This window comes from Ovis aries, chromosome 2, assembly GCF_016772045.2.
Source record: "Ovis aries strain OAR_USU_Benz2616 breed Rambouillet chromosome 2, ARS-UI_Ramb_v3.0, whole genome shotgun sequence".
Classification (NCBI taxonomy): domain Eukaryota; kingdom Metazoa; phylum Chordata; class Mammalia; order Artiodactyla; family Bovidae; genus Ovis; species Ovis aries.
In genome coordinates, this window is record NC_056055.1 from 114,864,965 (window position 1) to 114,877,368 (window position 12,404).

General features: G+C 42.3%; 1 protein-coding gene across 5 annotated transcripts in view; it reads right to left on the reverse strand.

Annotated features, from left to right (window-relative positions):
- FAM168B (family with sequence similarity 168 member B) overlaps positions 1-12,404 on the reverse strand; it is a 39,721-nt gene that overhangs the window by 13,176 nt on the left and 14,141 nt on the right. For all 5 annotated transcript variants that reach the window (XM_060409598.1, XM_060409600.1, XM_015093296.4 and 2 more), the window contains one exon: positions 8,747-8,830. In XM_060409598.1, coding sequence (XP_060265581.1) covers positions 8,747-8,830 — 84 coding nt within the window. The remainder of the gene's footprint in view (positions 1-8,746; positions 8,831-12,404) is intronic.

A 12,404-nucleotide genomic window follows, 5' to 3' on the forward strand; every position in this document is an offset into this window, starting at 1 on the left:
TCCCAATGGCCTGAATTAAGAGACCCTCACAGGAGTCACTAAACTTACATCTGACCAAAAGGATACCAGTTTTTTATAAAAATGTCAGATAATCAAAACAGTCACAAAATTGCATATTTTCAGAACAACTGCTAAGACTTCAAACTTGAAAATCACATTCTCTGGGGCTAGCCAGTTTTCACAGGTTGAAAAGAACCAGCAAGGGCCCCCTTCTTCACTGTACAATTAAAAAATATCTGTGACATAGATGTAACAACTGGACATATAAACACTGACTGTAGTATTTGATACTATTCAAGAATTACTGTTATGTTATATTTTAGGTGTGGTGATACATACTTTAAATTCATCATTTAAAGATAGTATTGTAAAACTGATGAATATGACGTCTTGACATTGGCTTCAAATAACACAGGGGAAACTGACAGAAATACAGATGGAAAAAAAAAAATCACCTAGAAGCTATTAACTGCTAAGGCCAGGGCACGGGCAGGTGGACCCCATACTGCTGTGTACTTGGGTATATTTAACTGCTGAGGCTTAGGGTGCGGGTAAGCGGACATCATACTGCTGTGTACTTATGTATTTTTGTATTAGAAAATGTTCACAATAAAAGGTTTTTCAAAGTGTTTTACAAAGGTGAAGTAAACTTATGGATTAAAACAGACGAGACATAATGAATTCAACTTTTCAAACAAATTCAACATGTAAATTTTGAATAGATCTTGTTTCCATTTTTTTTCTTTAATTTTTGGGACAACTGTGCAAATTGAAATATGAGCTATCAAATAACTGAGAGAATTACAGCTTCTAAGTATGATAACTACTGTGGTCATGCAATGGAATGTCTTCATTATGTTAAGGGCCATACCGAGGGACAAAAGCCTCAAAGACCGTAACTCTGGTTTGGTTCGGAACACACACACACTCTCTCTCTTATACAGTAGGTAAAGCACGCGTGGCGGAACAGTGACTGATGAGTCTCAGTGCTGGTATTACGGATTCACTATATTGTTCACTCCATTATTCTGTATATTTGAAAACGTTCTGTAGGAAAATAAAGTGAAAAAAATAATGCCTTCAGACGGTGGCACACAGCCGAGAGAGGATCTAAGAAAACGCCCCAGGAGACAACAGTCCTGCAGGAGCGGAAGGGACAAGGAAGGAGCAAGCAGAGGCCCACCACTACTAGGAACAAACACGGAAGGTTGCTGAGCCCTTAAGGCGGCCGTGATTTCGGACGGCATGGTCTTCAGCAATCTGTTCTGAAAAATAACCTGATCGGATTATTATTATCTGATATATTATTATCTGATCTACAAAAGCAAATAAAGGTAAAATATGCCAATGGTCAATACATACAGCCAATGTTCTATAGAAAGGCTCTACAGGACAAACTATTTCATAAACAGAACAGAAAACGGAGAAACTGTCTGAGGAAGTGAAAACATACAAGTAACATGTCCATGACCTGAGAGAAAAATCAGGAGAAAAGAGCCTCTAGAAAAACTATTCAATATTCAATACTGAATATTCAAAGTTCAATATTCCTAATAAGAAAGTCCATGACCATTGTGTCACTATTCTAACTTCAGCAAGAGCCTGAAGCTTGGACTGAAGAGAAAAAGGAAGCTGTCCACCTAAATAAGCCTCAAGGACATAGTATAAAGCCAAGTTAGGAAGATCTAAGTACACACCCCTCCAGAGTCTGAGCCCTCTGACTCTGAAGCACTCTTTTGCCCCACCACACCCACTGAAAAAAGGTGAAGTCCTTTATTTACCACAATCAACAACAGGCCAACAGAAGATGTCAAGCTTTTTTTTAAGAGACGCTAGAGGCCTACTGGAGAAGGCAATGGCAACCCCCTCCAGTACTCTTGCCTGGCAAATCCCATGGACGGAGGAGCCTGGTAGGCTGCAGTCCATGGGGTTGCTAGGAATCGAACACGACTGAGCGACTTCAGTTTCACTTTTCACTTTCATGCATTGGAGAAGGAAATGGCAACCCACTCCAGTGTTCTTGCCTGGAGAATCCCAGGGGCGGGGGAGCCTGGTGGACTGCCGTCTGTGGGGTCACACAGAGTCGGACACGACTGAAGCGACTTAGCAGCAGCAGCAGAGGCCTCCTGTGGCAGAGGTCCATCCAGCTGGCCTGAGGTCTCTCAATCACCTGAAGTGTCCTTTTTAGCACCTGCCTCACATGTGCATTTTACTGAAGATGAAAAGATGACTGATGAGGTACTTAAAATGTACACATCTCATACGTGTATATTTCCCCTAGAATCAAAACCTAAAAGAACTGTAAACAAATACAAACAATATGCACACTGAAATAAATAGGGGAAAGTGTTATCAACGTTCACAGCTTTCTTCAAAACACATGAAAAAACAAGGCACACTTTAGGATGGACGGAGTAAATGTTTAATTTTAACAGTTGATTTTAAAGTTTAACTGTAGAACTCTGACAGTCCATTTATCGATGTTCACTGAGTTTCTTCCAGCTTCTCTGTATATTGGAAAAACAGTCACCCACTATTTCTGCTAATTATAACAACAATTTCTAATATATATATTATCCTACTGCTTATTCTTATAACTGTGAACTATGTCCTAAACTTGGAAATTGATTTTGGCTTTTCGTATGGGCACAAATATTACATCACTTTCTATCCAACACTGAAGACAAATCAATTTCAAGGGAGGCAAATGTGAATCAATTTCAAGGGATGCAAACTTGTCTCTCAGTCAATTAAAAACCAGATGTGTGTAGACACATTCCTTTTTCTTTTATATAGCACTAGATTCATTGTATCACAACAAACAACCTCAACAGGAGTCTTACAAACTTAAAATTAAAAAATACAAACAAAAGCATATACATCTCATAATATCAGAAACAGACAAAGCTTTTGTGAAATAATTTTTAGATGTGCCAATGATTCATAATGCAAAACCAAATACATTCACTGCTTGGTCTTTCAAAAACAGTTAACGGCTTTCCACATGCTCCTTTCCTAGAGGTCATTCATAAGGACTCTCAGGAAACACACACTGCCACGGGCTGCCCTCTCTGGGCACAGACAGGGCCATAGCTCTCCAACTGTGAACTCTGAGGGGCAGAAGCTTTTCACTTGGAAACAGATCATGTTTCCCCCAAAGTACTGCATACCACACAGATTTCATATAATAACTTTCCAAGTGTAAGACATTTACTTAGGAAATATGGAAATTCAGAAACATATAGAACACGTGAAGAGGATAAACCTGCACCAAACACAGCATCATGAAATTTCAGAACCCGGAGACAGAGCACCAAAGATAAGCCCAGCTCAGCCAACCAAGCATCAGAAAGATACTGGGTCTTCCTGGGAGTCCAGTGGTTAAGAATCCACCTGCCAATGCAGGGGTCAGGGGTTCAATCCCTGGTCCAAGAAGATCCCACATGCAGAGCAACGGCCCTAGCGCCGAATGCTGCAACTGCTGAAGCCACAACCTACAGTCTGTGCTCCACAGGAGCACCCACCGAAATGAGGGCCCTGCACACCACCGTGGAGAGCAGCCCCCGCTCGCTGCAACCAGAGAAACCCGTGTGCACCAACAAAGACCAAGCGCAGCCAGTAGATACATAAAATGTTCTTCAAGAGGTAATGGCATTCTTAATGGCAACAACAAAACTGGCAAATAATTCAGCGATGTTCCCAAAACTCTAAGGGGAAATAACTGTTAGCCTAGAATTCTATATCCAGACAAACTAACCATGAACTGTGAGTACGGAATAAATTGTTTTCAGACATGAAAAATCTTAAAACTATGATTTTCTAATATTCTCCTGAGAGATTACTGAGCAAAGATCCTCCACTAACACCAAGGAATAAACTAAAAAAGTAGACAAAGAATCACGTGGAAGGGAAGAGGCGCGAACTCCCTGGGATGATGGAGGAGAAAGACCCAGCGTAAGCCCCAGAAGACAAGCAGCCAAGGCCAGAAGATGAGAGAAGGTTTCAAAAAGACATCACCAAGAGGGGAAAACACGAACACCTTACATGGTCTAAAAAGCTAAGAAGAGATTCCACACCTGGGCGGAAGCTGAGGGTTGAATTAACTATGCAGTCACAGAAATCTAATAAAGGACACTAGGCCCAGGGAAGAAGCAAGCAACTGCAGGAGAAAGCAGCCACACGTTCACAGCAGTGTGCACCCTGACACGGTCACCGCAGCAGAGAGACGGCGGGAGCACCTCTCCAGCTGCAGTGCACACAGGCTTCTCACTGCAGCAGCCTCTCCTGCTGCAGTGCACAGGCTCCAGGGTGCTTGGGCTTCAGCAGTTGCAACATGTGGCTCAGGAGTTACTGTTCCCAGGCCCCAGGGCACAGGCTCAGCAGCTGTGGCGCACGGGCTTAGCTGCTTCACAGCATGTGGGGTGTTCCTAGACCAGGGATCAAACCCACGTTCTCCTGCACTGGGAGGTGGACTCTTCACCGAGTCACCAGGAAAGCCCTATCCATTTTAAATACAGCAATGTGTACGTGTCCATCCCAAACTCCCTAACTACCCCTTCCCCACATCAACCGTAAGTTCAAAGTGAACCTTAATTTTTAACAAATCTGGGATCTTACTTCATGGACATAATTCTGAGTTTAAAAAGAAAAAAAGCAGCATATCATAAAGCATTTTCACTTATTTAATATCCCTCTCAAACAAATAGTAAGACCAGTTAAACACTGAAATAAACCAACAGTTTAATCAAACCATTACTTTACCAGGTAGATTTGCACTTACACATAACTATTTGCATGCCTATCTCAATTTTAAGCTTCTTTCTATTATACTGCCCAACTGTCCTCCAAACATGTTTCCCTAATTTATCCGCCACCAAGCCATGCACGGAAGCAATCACAGAAGCCTTTGCATCACTCTTAGCAATGTTTCCATACTGTAAAAAGACATTGTCAATGTAATACCTAAATCACCTCTTACACAGCGCTTACTACAAAAAACTGAATGTTTTCTTGATGATCAATGCAGATATGATGTTAGTTACAGATACTGCTGGCTGTCAATGGGAGTAGAAAAGAATCCTGAACGTGTGCCTGAATGTGCCTTGCGAGTACAATTGCATGCTTGCGGCTGGAATCCTCAAATAACATAGCTGAGGAGATGTAATGAGTCACTGAATACATGCCAAAAATGAAACGTCTTTCCCAGGAGTGACACAGTCAGGATTTGCGCCACATCTTGCTAACACAACAGCCTGAACACTTCCCAATATATTGTTCTGATTCCAAAACCGGACATTCCTCTCCAGATGCACATGTAGTCAGCTTACTATGCCTGTTCATGAGAATGCAACTAATATCACCCTCATCTCCAGAGTCTGAGTAATGCAATCTTTCAGCAAAAGACACGACGTCTCATTGTTAAGGTTCTCTAAACCCTCCCTATGTCACACTTCTAAGAACTAAGACATAAACAGTGTTAGGGCTTCAAAAGTGCTTTAAAGGCCACATACACATTCCATATACTACACATCAGCTTTGTCTGAAAATCTGGTGGTGAGAGAACCAGAAGATTGAGAAAGCAGCAGAAATGGAGAAAATTTTTAACTGTTTTACAGTGACAAATTTTGACTTAATCAACAGATAAGAAAAAAGGCCCACTAAAAAAGGAAATTTAAAAATTCAAGTTATAAAAATACTGACAAGATCTCAGAAAAAGAAGGGACACAGCTGTAGCTCAGACTCCAGTCAGGTGGCTAAAAGCACTCAACAGGACACTGGTGGGGCTTTCAAAGTACCATTTATTTTTTTTGCAAATTTTACATACATCTTGATTCCCAGCATCTCCTAACAATCTGAAGATCTGGCAATGCTGGGCCAGCAGGGCGGCAGTCAACAGCCATCCAGCACTCAGCAGGGGACACCCGTTCAAAGGCAGGTCCTCTCGGCAGCCACCACGCCCACTGCGCCCACTACTCCCCCCTTGCAGGCCCCAGCTTCTGGGTTAGAGGAACAGCTTAAGAGCAGTCCTGGGAAAGAAAGGACCCAGTTCTCTACAAGAAGGAAGAGGAATGGCAGCTGTTCCACAGGCTGGCAAGAGGAGAAAGCTATCAGACAGCAGTACCTGCCCTCTACACACCAAACCTCCTCCTCAGGGGAGCACTTCATACCTGCAGGCCAAGCAAAGGAGCTTGACCAGCCGCAAACAAACCTGAGGCTCTTTTTGTGAAAGTAAGAAAAAACTGGAAGCTTCTAGTACATTTTTACATTAACTTGTACCGCACAGAAAATGAGTACAAGTGAGCTACACTGGAGAATTCTAGAACAATGACATGTTCTGGAGGTCTGCAGCATGATCACATATAGCAGAAAAACGAGTACTTATGCAAAACATAACTTCAATTCATTCGTACCACCATCTAGAAACGTCAGCCTAAAATGGGCCATATATCTAGAAGTAAAATCTAAAACTGTAAAACTTCTAGAAGAAAACTGTTGTGATGTTGGGTTAGGCAAAGATGTCTTAGAAATGATACCAAAATCATGATCCATGAAAGAAAAAAATGATAAACTGAACTTCGTTGAATTTTAAACCTCCTGCTCTTTTAAAGACGATGTTGAGACTGAAAAGAGCCACAGACTATGAAAAAATATTCGCAAATCATGTATCTGATAAAGACCTCTCAAACCCAATAATAAGAAAACAAACTTAAAAACAGACAGGCAGAAAAAGATGTACACAGTTAACCAAAGTCAAATGGCAAACAGGCACATGAATCAAGGTTTAACATTATTAGTTATTAGATAAGTTCAAGTTAAAACTACATTAACATATCACTACATATTCACTAGCATGTCTAAAATTAAAAAGAATGACTACCAAGTATTGGCAGAGATATAAAGGAATTTGAACTCTCCTTCACTGCTGGTGGCAGCATACAATGTCACAACCCCTTTGGAAGATAGTTTGGCAGTTTCTTACAAAGTTAAACATATACCTACCTGCCTGAAGTATTCATTAAGAGAAATGGAAGTGTATGCTCATATAAAGAAATGTACACAAATATTCACAGCAGTTTCATCTGTGACAGCCTCAAACTGCAAACAAGCCAAATGTTCATCAACTGGCGAACGAATAAGCAATTAGTGGAATTTCTGTACAATGGAAAAATAATAAGAAATGAACTACTGATATAAACTACAACATGGATGTCAAAAATTGTGCTGAATGAAAGCCAGCACCCTCCAAAATACGTTATATATGATTCACTTATACAAAATTTTAGATTAACTACAAGTAATCTGCAGTGAGGGAAAACAGATGAGCTGTTTCCTGGAGCCTAGGCAAGGTCACGAAGGGGCAGGAGAAAACTTCTGGGGATGAGGAATGAGTGAACACGTGAAACTGAAAGGATGCCACACGTCACATCGAGTGCCCTTGAAATACATGCGGTTTACTGAGAGGCAGTCATACCTGCAGACAGCTGTGTTTAGAAAGTTAAACCATATAAGATGTCTTATAAAAGGAGATAGTAGTACCATTTAGCAGTTAAAGAATTCAGTGAGTAGTAACAGGGAAAAATACTGCTTCATCCCAGGGAAGGGACGTTCCCTTACAGATCCCCAAAGATGAAGGAGCAGGTATTCCAGCCCAGGTGTAAGAGAAAGAGGGCAAGCAAAAGCCATGCAGAAACAAAAGAAGAGTATTTTTCGGAAAGAACAGGTCACTGTGGCAAAGACCTAGGAATTCCAAGTTGGAGACTCTAGGCTTCAGTGTGTCTCAAGAGTCATGGGAAATCAACCTGCAAACATGACTCTGGTATAAGGCCAAGGAACACGAAGTCAAGGAGAGAAACCTTGGAGGCAAGAAGACCATGCCAAGAAGGCCTTCCTTTGGGTGTGAGCTACAAGGCGAACAAAGGCAGTAAGGATGGGACTCGAATGGGAGACACGAGCAGAAGGAAGGAAGAATTTTATGATTATCAAACCAAGAACTCAGGACAACGACCCTGCTGCTGTCTCCTCTCCTGTGAAGTTAACTATGTGAGGCTATGGGTTCCGAGGGACAAACACACCCCAGCAGACTCAGGAGGCTGAGCCTCTGGGTCAGAGTGTAGGCCACCACAGTTGCAACACAATCACAAAGTCCACTCTGGGTGAATAAAGCCTGGAATGAGCCAACACCAAAATGAAGGCTCACAGAGGAAAGTCCCATTTAAGAAAAACTATCTTTACAAGATTCAGACTCAAACAAATTCCACTTTCAACTGTACCACTGATTTCTAAAATCTGAAAATATTATTATGGACCTTACACAGAAAATAAGACTTTCTTTTAAAACCATAATCAAAGTGCTAAAGTACTAGAGAGAGATCAGTTATCTCTAAAAATGTTAGCAACATGGAAATTCTACCCATTAATATGGCAAGATGATCTTTAGTTTCTAGTAATAACACTATTTCATAAATACATACAAAGTCTGGCACAGTTACTTGTACCAAGCTATGACTGGAGTGAAGTTCTGTGTTGTGGAAGGATATCTGAAATGCAATATACAAAGCTTTAAATGCAAAACGAATTAAATTTTTATTCTACTTATCAAGAAGCCTAATCCTATGAACCAAGAAATCAATACAAACCCCAAATTCGAATTCTATAACCACTCTTCTTGAAATTCATCCCCTTTGCATTCTCCCACAGTCACATTAACAAAACACTTTTGCCACCCAGCACATGCGGGCTTGCATACCTGCTTGGAAGGTAGGATTCGCTCCAGGGTACATGTTGGGGGAGTAGGCAGGAGCTGCTGCTGCATAGCCCATTGGGAAACCAGCTGGAGAAAAATAAAAAACAGTGTGATTTTAAAACCAGGGCTCCCAAAGACCTGACTGTTCTCACCTTCTTCACCACAACTCCCAGACTGAGCTCAGGAGCCCAACAGCACGTGGGTACTCAGCAGGCTGCCTCTAGGTGTCTCCTTGCCTCAGAGTTGTGATGGGTCGTGATCACAAACATGTCATTCAAACCTATGAGTAAATGCTTACAACTTTCTATAACTGAAAACATTTGACAGAAGTGGAATTAAATGAAGAAGGAAAAACAAAAACCCAAAATGAAGTCAGAAAACTCACAGTATTTCTGGCAGCTGTACTCTAGAGTTTATTCACATAATTCATTACTTAGCAAGATTAATAAGAGCGCTAAGAGCTTCATGCACTAAAGAGGCTCTAACCATACACAAGTGTATATACACATGGAACTGGGAAAAATCCAACCTCACAATCCATTTGCAAGCAACCTGACTTTTATTAACACAAATGAGGGATCCTTAATATAACTAAATTATAACCACTTATCAATCATGTGAACACAAAAGAAATTTCGGTCAAAACCAGAGGGGCCTCAGTTATCTGCTCTAGGGCCCTCACAGTTCAGCTGGACCCAGTTACGAGTCACTGGGGCACTACAGGACACAGAGCCAAGGTCTGCTAGTCTTTACTAACAACACAACTAGCTGTGAGGAGCTATAATGCCTCCAGGAGATTCTAATTTGCAAGGCTCCAATCAGCAAGGTTGAGAACCACTGTCCCTTCCTGTTCCTGCCCACTGCACTGGCCACAGAACTGTCCTCCTGAAAATGCCCCTTGGCAAGCACCATAAACTGTCTCCAACATCTACTCTACCTCTCTTCTGGCACACAGGGGCTGGAAAGCTAAATATTGCACTCCTCTCTTGCAAGAAATTGGAAGTGATCTCAAATCCTAATCACTTCATGAAAACAAAATCTTCAGAATAGCAAAAAATACCATTAGCTGAGTAAAAAAAGACAGCTTTTCACAAGAAACATACTTGCAAATTATTTAGACAATGGGCAAATACACAATATGCAAATAATTTTTAAAGTTAAAAAAATAGAAAAAAACAATCAACAGAAGACATGAACAGAGAGAACTGCCAACCACATTTCTCACTTCAGACTGGAGAAAATCCAGAAGGAGACAACACACTCTGCTGGCAAGGCTGTGGGGGAAACAACAGACTCACACACTTCTGGTAGGAATACAAAGAAGTACGATTTTTCCCTAGTACCTTTAAAATTACATTTGCGTTAGAAGATGTAGTATATGTACTATGAAGTATTACTCAGCCACTGAAAGAATGAAATAATGCCATTTGCAGCACCAGGGACAGACCCAAAAGTCATCATACTAAGTGAAGCAAGACAAAGACAAGTATCATGGGGTATCTCTTCTATGTGGGATCTTAAAAAAAAAAAAAATGATATAAACTTATTTACACAACAGAAACAGACTCACAGACTTAGAGAAGGACTTATGGTAAACAAGAGTAAAGTTGGTGCTATATTTAAAACAGGTAACCAAGAACCTGCTATAGAGCACAGGGAGCTCAGCTCAATATTGTCATAACCTAAATGGGACAAGAATCTGAAAAAGGATACATGTACATGTAGACCTGAAACTAACACAACACTGCTAATCAACTATACTCCAATATAAAATTTAAAAAAAATGTTTAAGAACAGGAAAAACATTACATCTGCATGCACTTGCTCCCCTGGCCATTTCACCGCCAGGAATCCACCCTGAAGATAATTTCCTCAAACACAATCCACTACAGTATTACTGGAATAGCAAAATCCTTCAAACAACATATCCATCCAAAGAACTGGTTGAATTAAACTATGGAAACCCCACAACTTGCAGGCTTATGCAGCAGTATTATGTAAAACACAAAGATCAAGGCCAACCTTTGTGAGCTGAGGGAACAATGATGAAGCTGACAAAGCAAAGTGAACACCACCACCGGCACCTCTATTCCAGAAGCCTCTTCAGCCTCAAGGAGGAAGGAGGCTGACGGCGTTCAGCAGCAGCACACTCTCGGGCCACTTCCGCCTGCTGAGACCTCCCCTGCCGATGCTACGCAGGGCTCCTCAGCAGGGCTCCAAAGCAGGGCTCCTCAGTGAGCCAGCTGACACTGCACACGCGCACCACAGTCCTGAGGCTCCCCCTCCCCAACGCTGCTTCCACCCACCAGATCCTTCACAGGTGTCATCCACCACAATGAGGTCTGCACTCCTAATTCCATCTCAGTGCACAACACCCTTTATATAACAAAGGATAAGTTAGGATATATGGACACAGTTGGACGGAGGGCACGGTATGACTGAATGTCAATGTGCCCTCCAAAATTTATTGTTTGGAACTCGAATCCCCAGTGTGGTGGTATTTGGGGAAACTCAATCGTGGTAGTCATTTTACAACATATACATACATCAAATCATCACATACATTTTTTAAAAAGTGCTGTACAAACTAAATACTTACAGTTTTTTTCTTATCATACCTCAAATGGGGGGGTAAGACATCAACCGGACCACCTATACTTTTTAATACACCATGTATTACATTCCATGAAAAAAATACTAGGAATGCTAAGGCATAGGACCATATATGAGTGAAAAAGAACAAAAAAGATAAACTGATAACAGACCACGGATCCAGAGACTGCAACGTGGTCTTCAAAGTAACTCTGTATTTCTTTGAAAACTAGAGCTCAGGTTCGCTCTGAGCTGCTGCAGCTGTTTAGGAGACCTGTGCACAGTGTCTTAAGTCTTTGGTCCCTCATCTTGCCCCTGCCCTCCACCAGCCAGGCTTGCTCCACCAGTAACCTACAAGTCCAGGGGGAATCTGGGAGCAGGAGCTGCAGAGGGCCTGGCGGAGTTGCAGCAGCCCTCCTCCTGAAGTTGAGGGGGTGCCCTGTGCAAAGTCCCAGGGCTGCACCCACGGTGCTGAGTCTCAGTCTCCTAGTCTCCCAACCTTACAGTAGTAGCAGTAGTGTTACTCGCTCAGTCGTGTCCAACTCTTTGCAGCCAGACCGGAGCCCGCCAGGCTTCTCTGCCCATGGGATTCTCCAGGCGAGAATACTGGAGTAGACTGCCATTCCCTTCTCCAGAAGATCTTTCCAACCCAGGAATCCAACCCAGCTGGTCTCTTGCATTGCAAGCAGATTCTTTACCATCTGGGCTACAGGAAAGACTACCTACCTTACAGTAGGTTCCAGTAATATTTAATTGAATCTCAAGCTCTAGGGATTAAAACTGGTCCATAGGCTCGTGGAACCCTTGATTCAGCCAAGTCCCTCTGTGCTCCAGGGAGGAGGGGTCTGAGATGGGACTGGAGGGACCCCTGAAGCGCTGGCCTCAGCTGACTGAAGTCGGGACCCGCACTATCACAGATGCCAGAGGCCTCTTAGGGCAGAGTCCAGGGGGACAGTCAGAAGGTGGTCCCTGTCTCATCAAGTGACTATCAATCACAAAAGGGGTAGGGAGCAGGCTGATCCTGCTCCATAAAAAGATGTGCTCCTTCTCTCCCTTGGTGGGTGAGCTT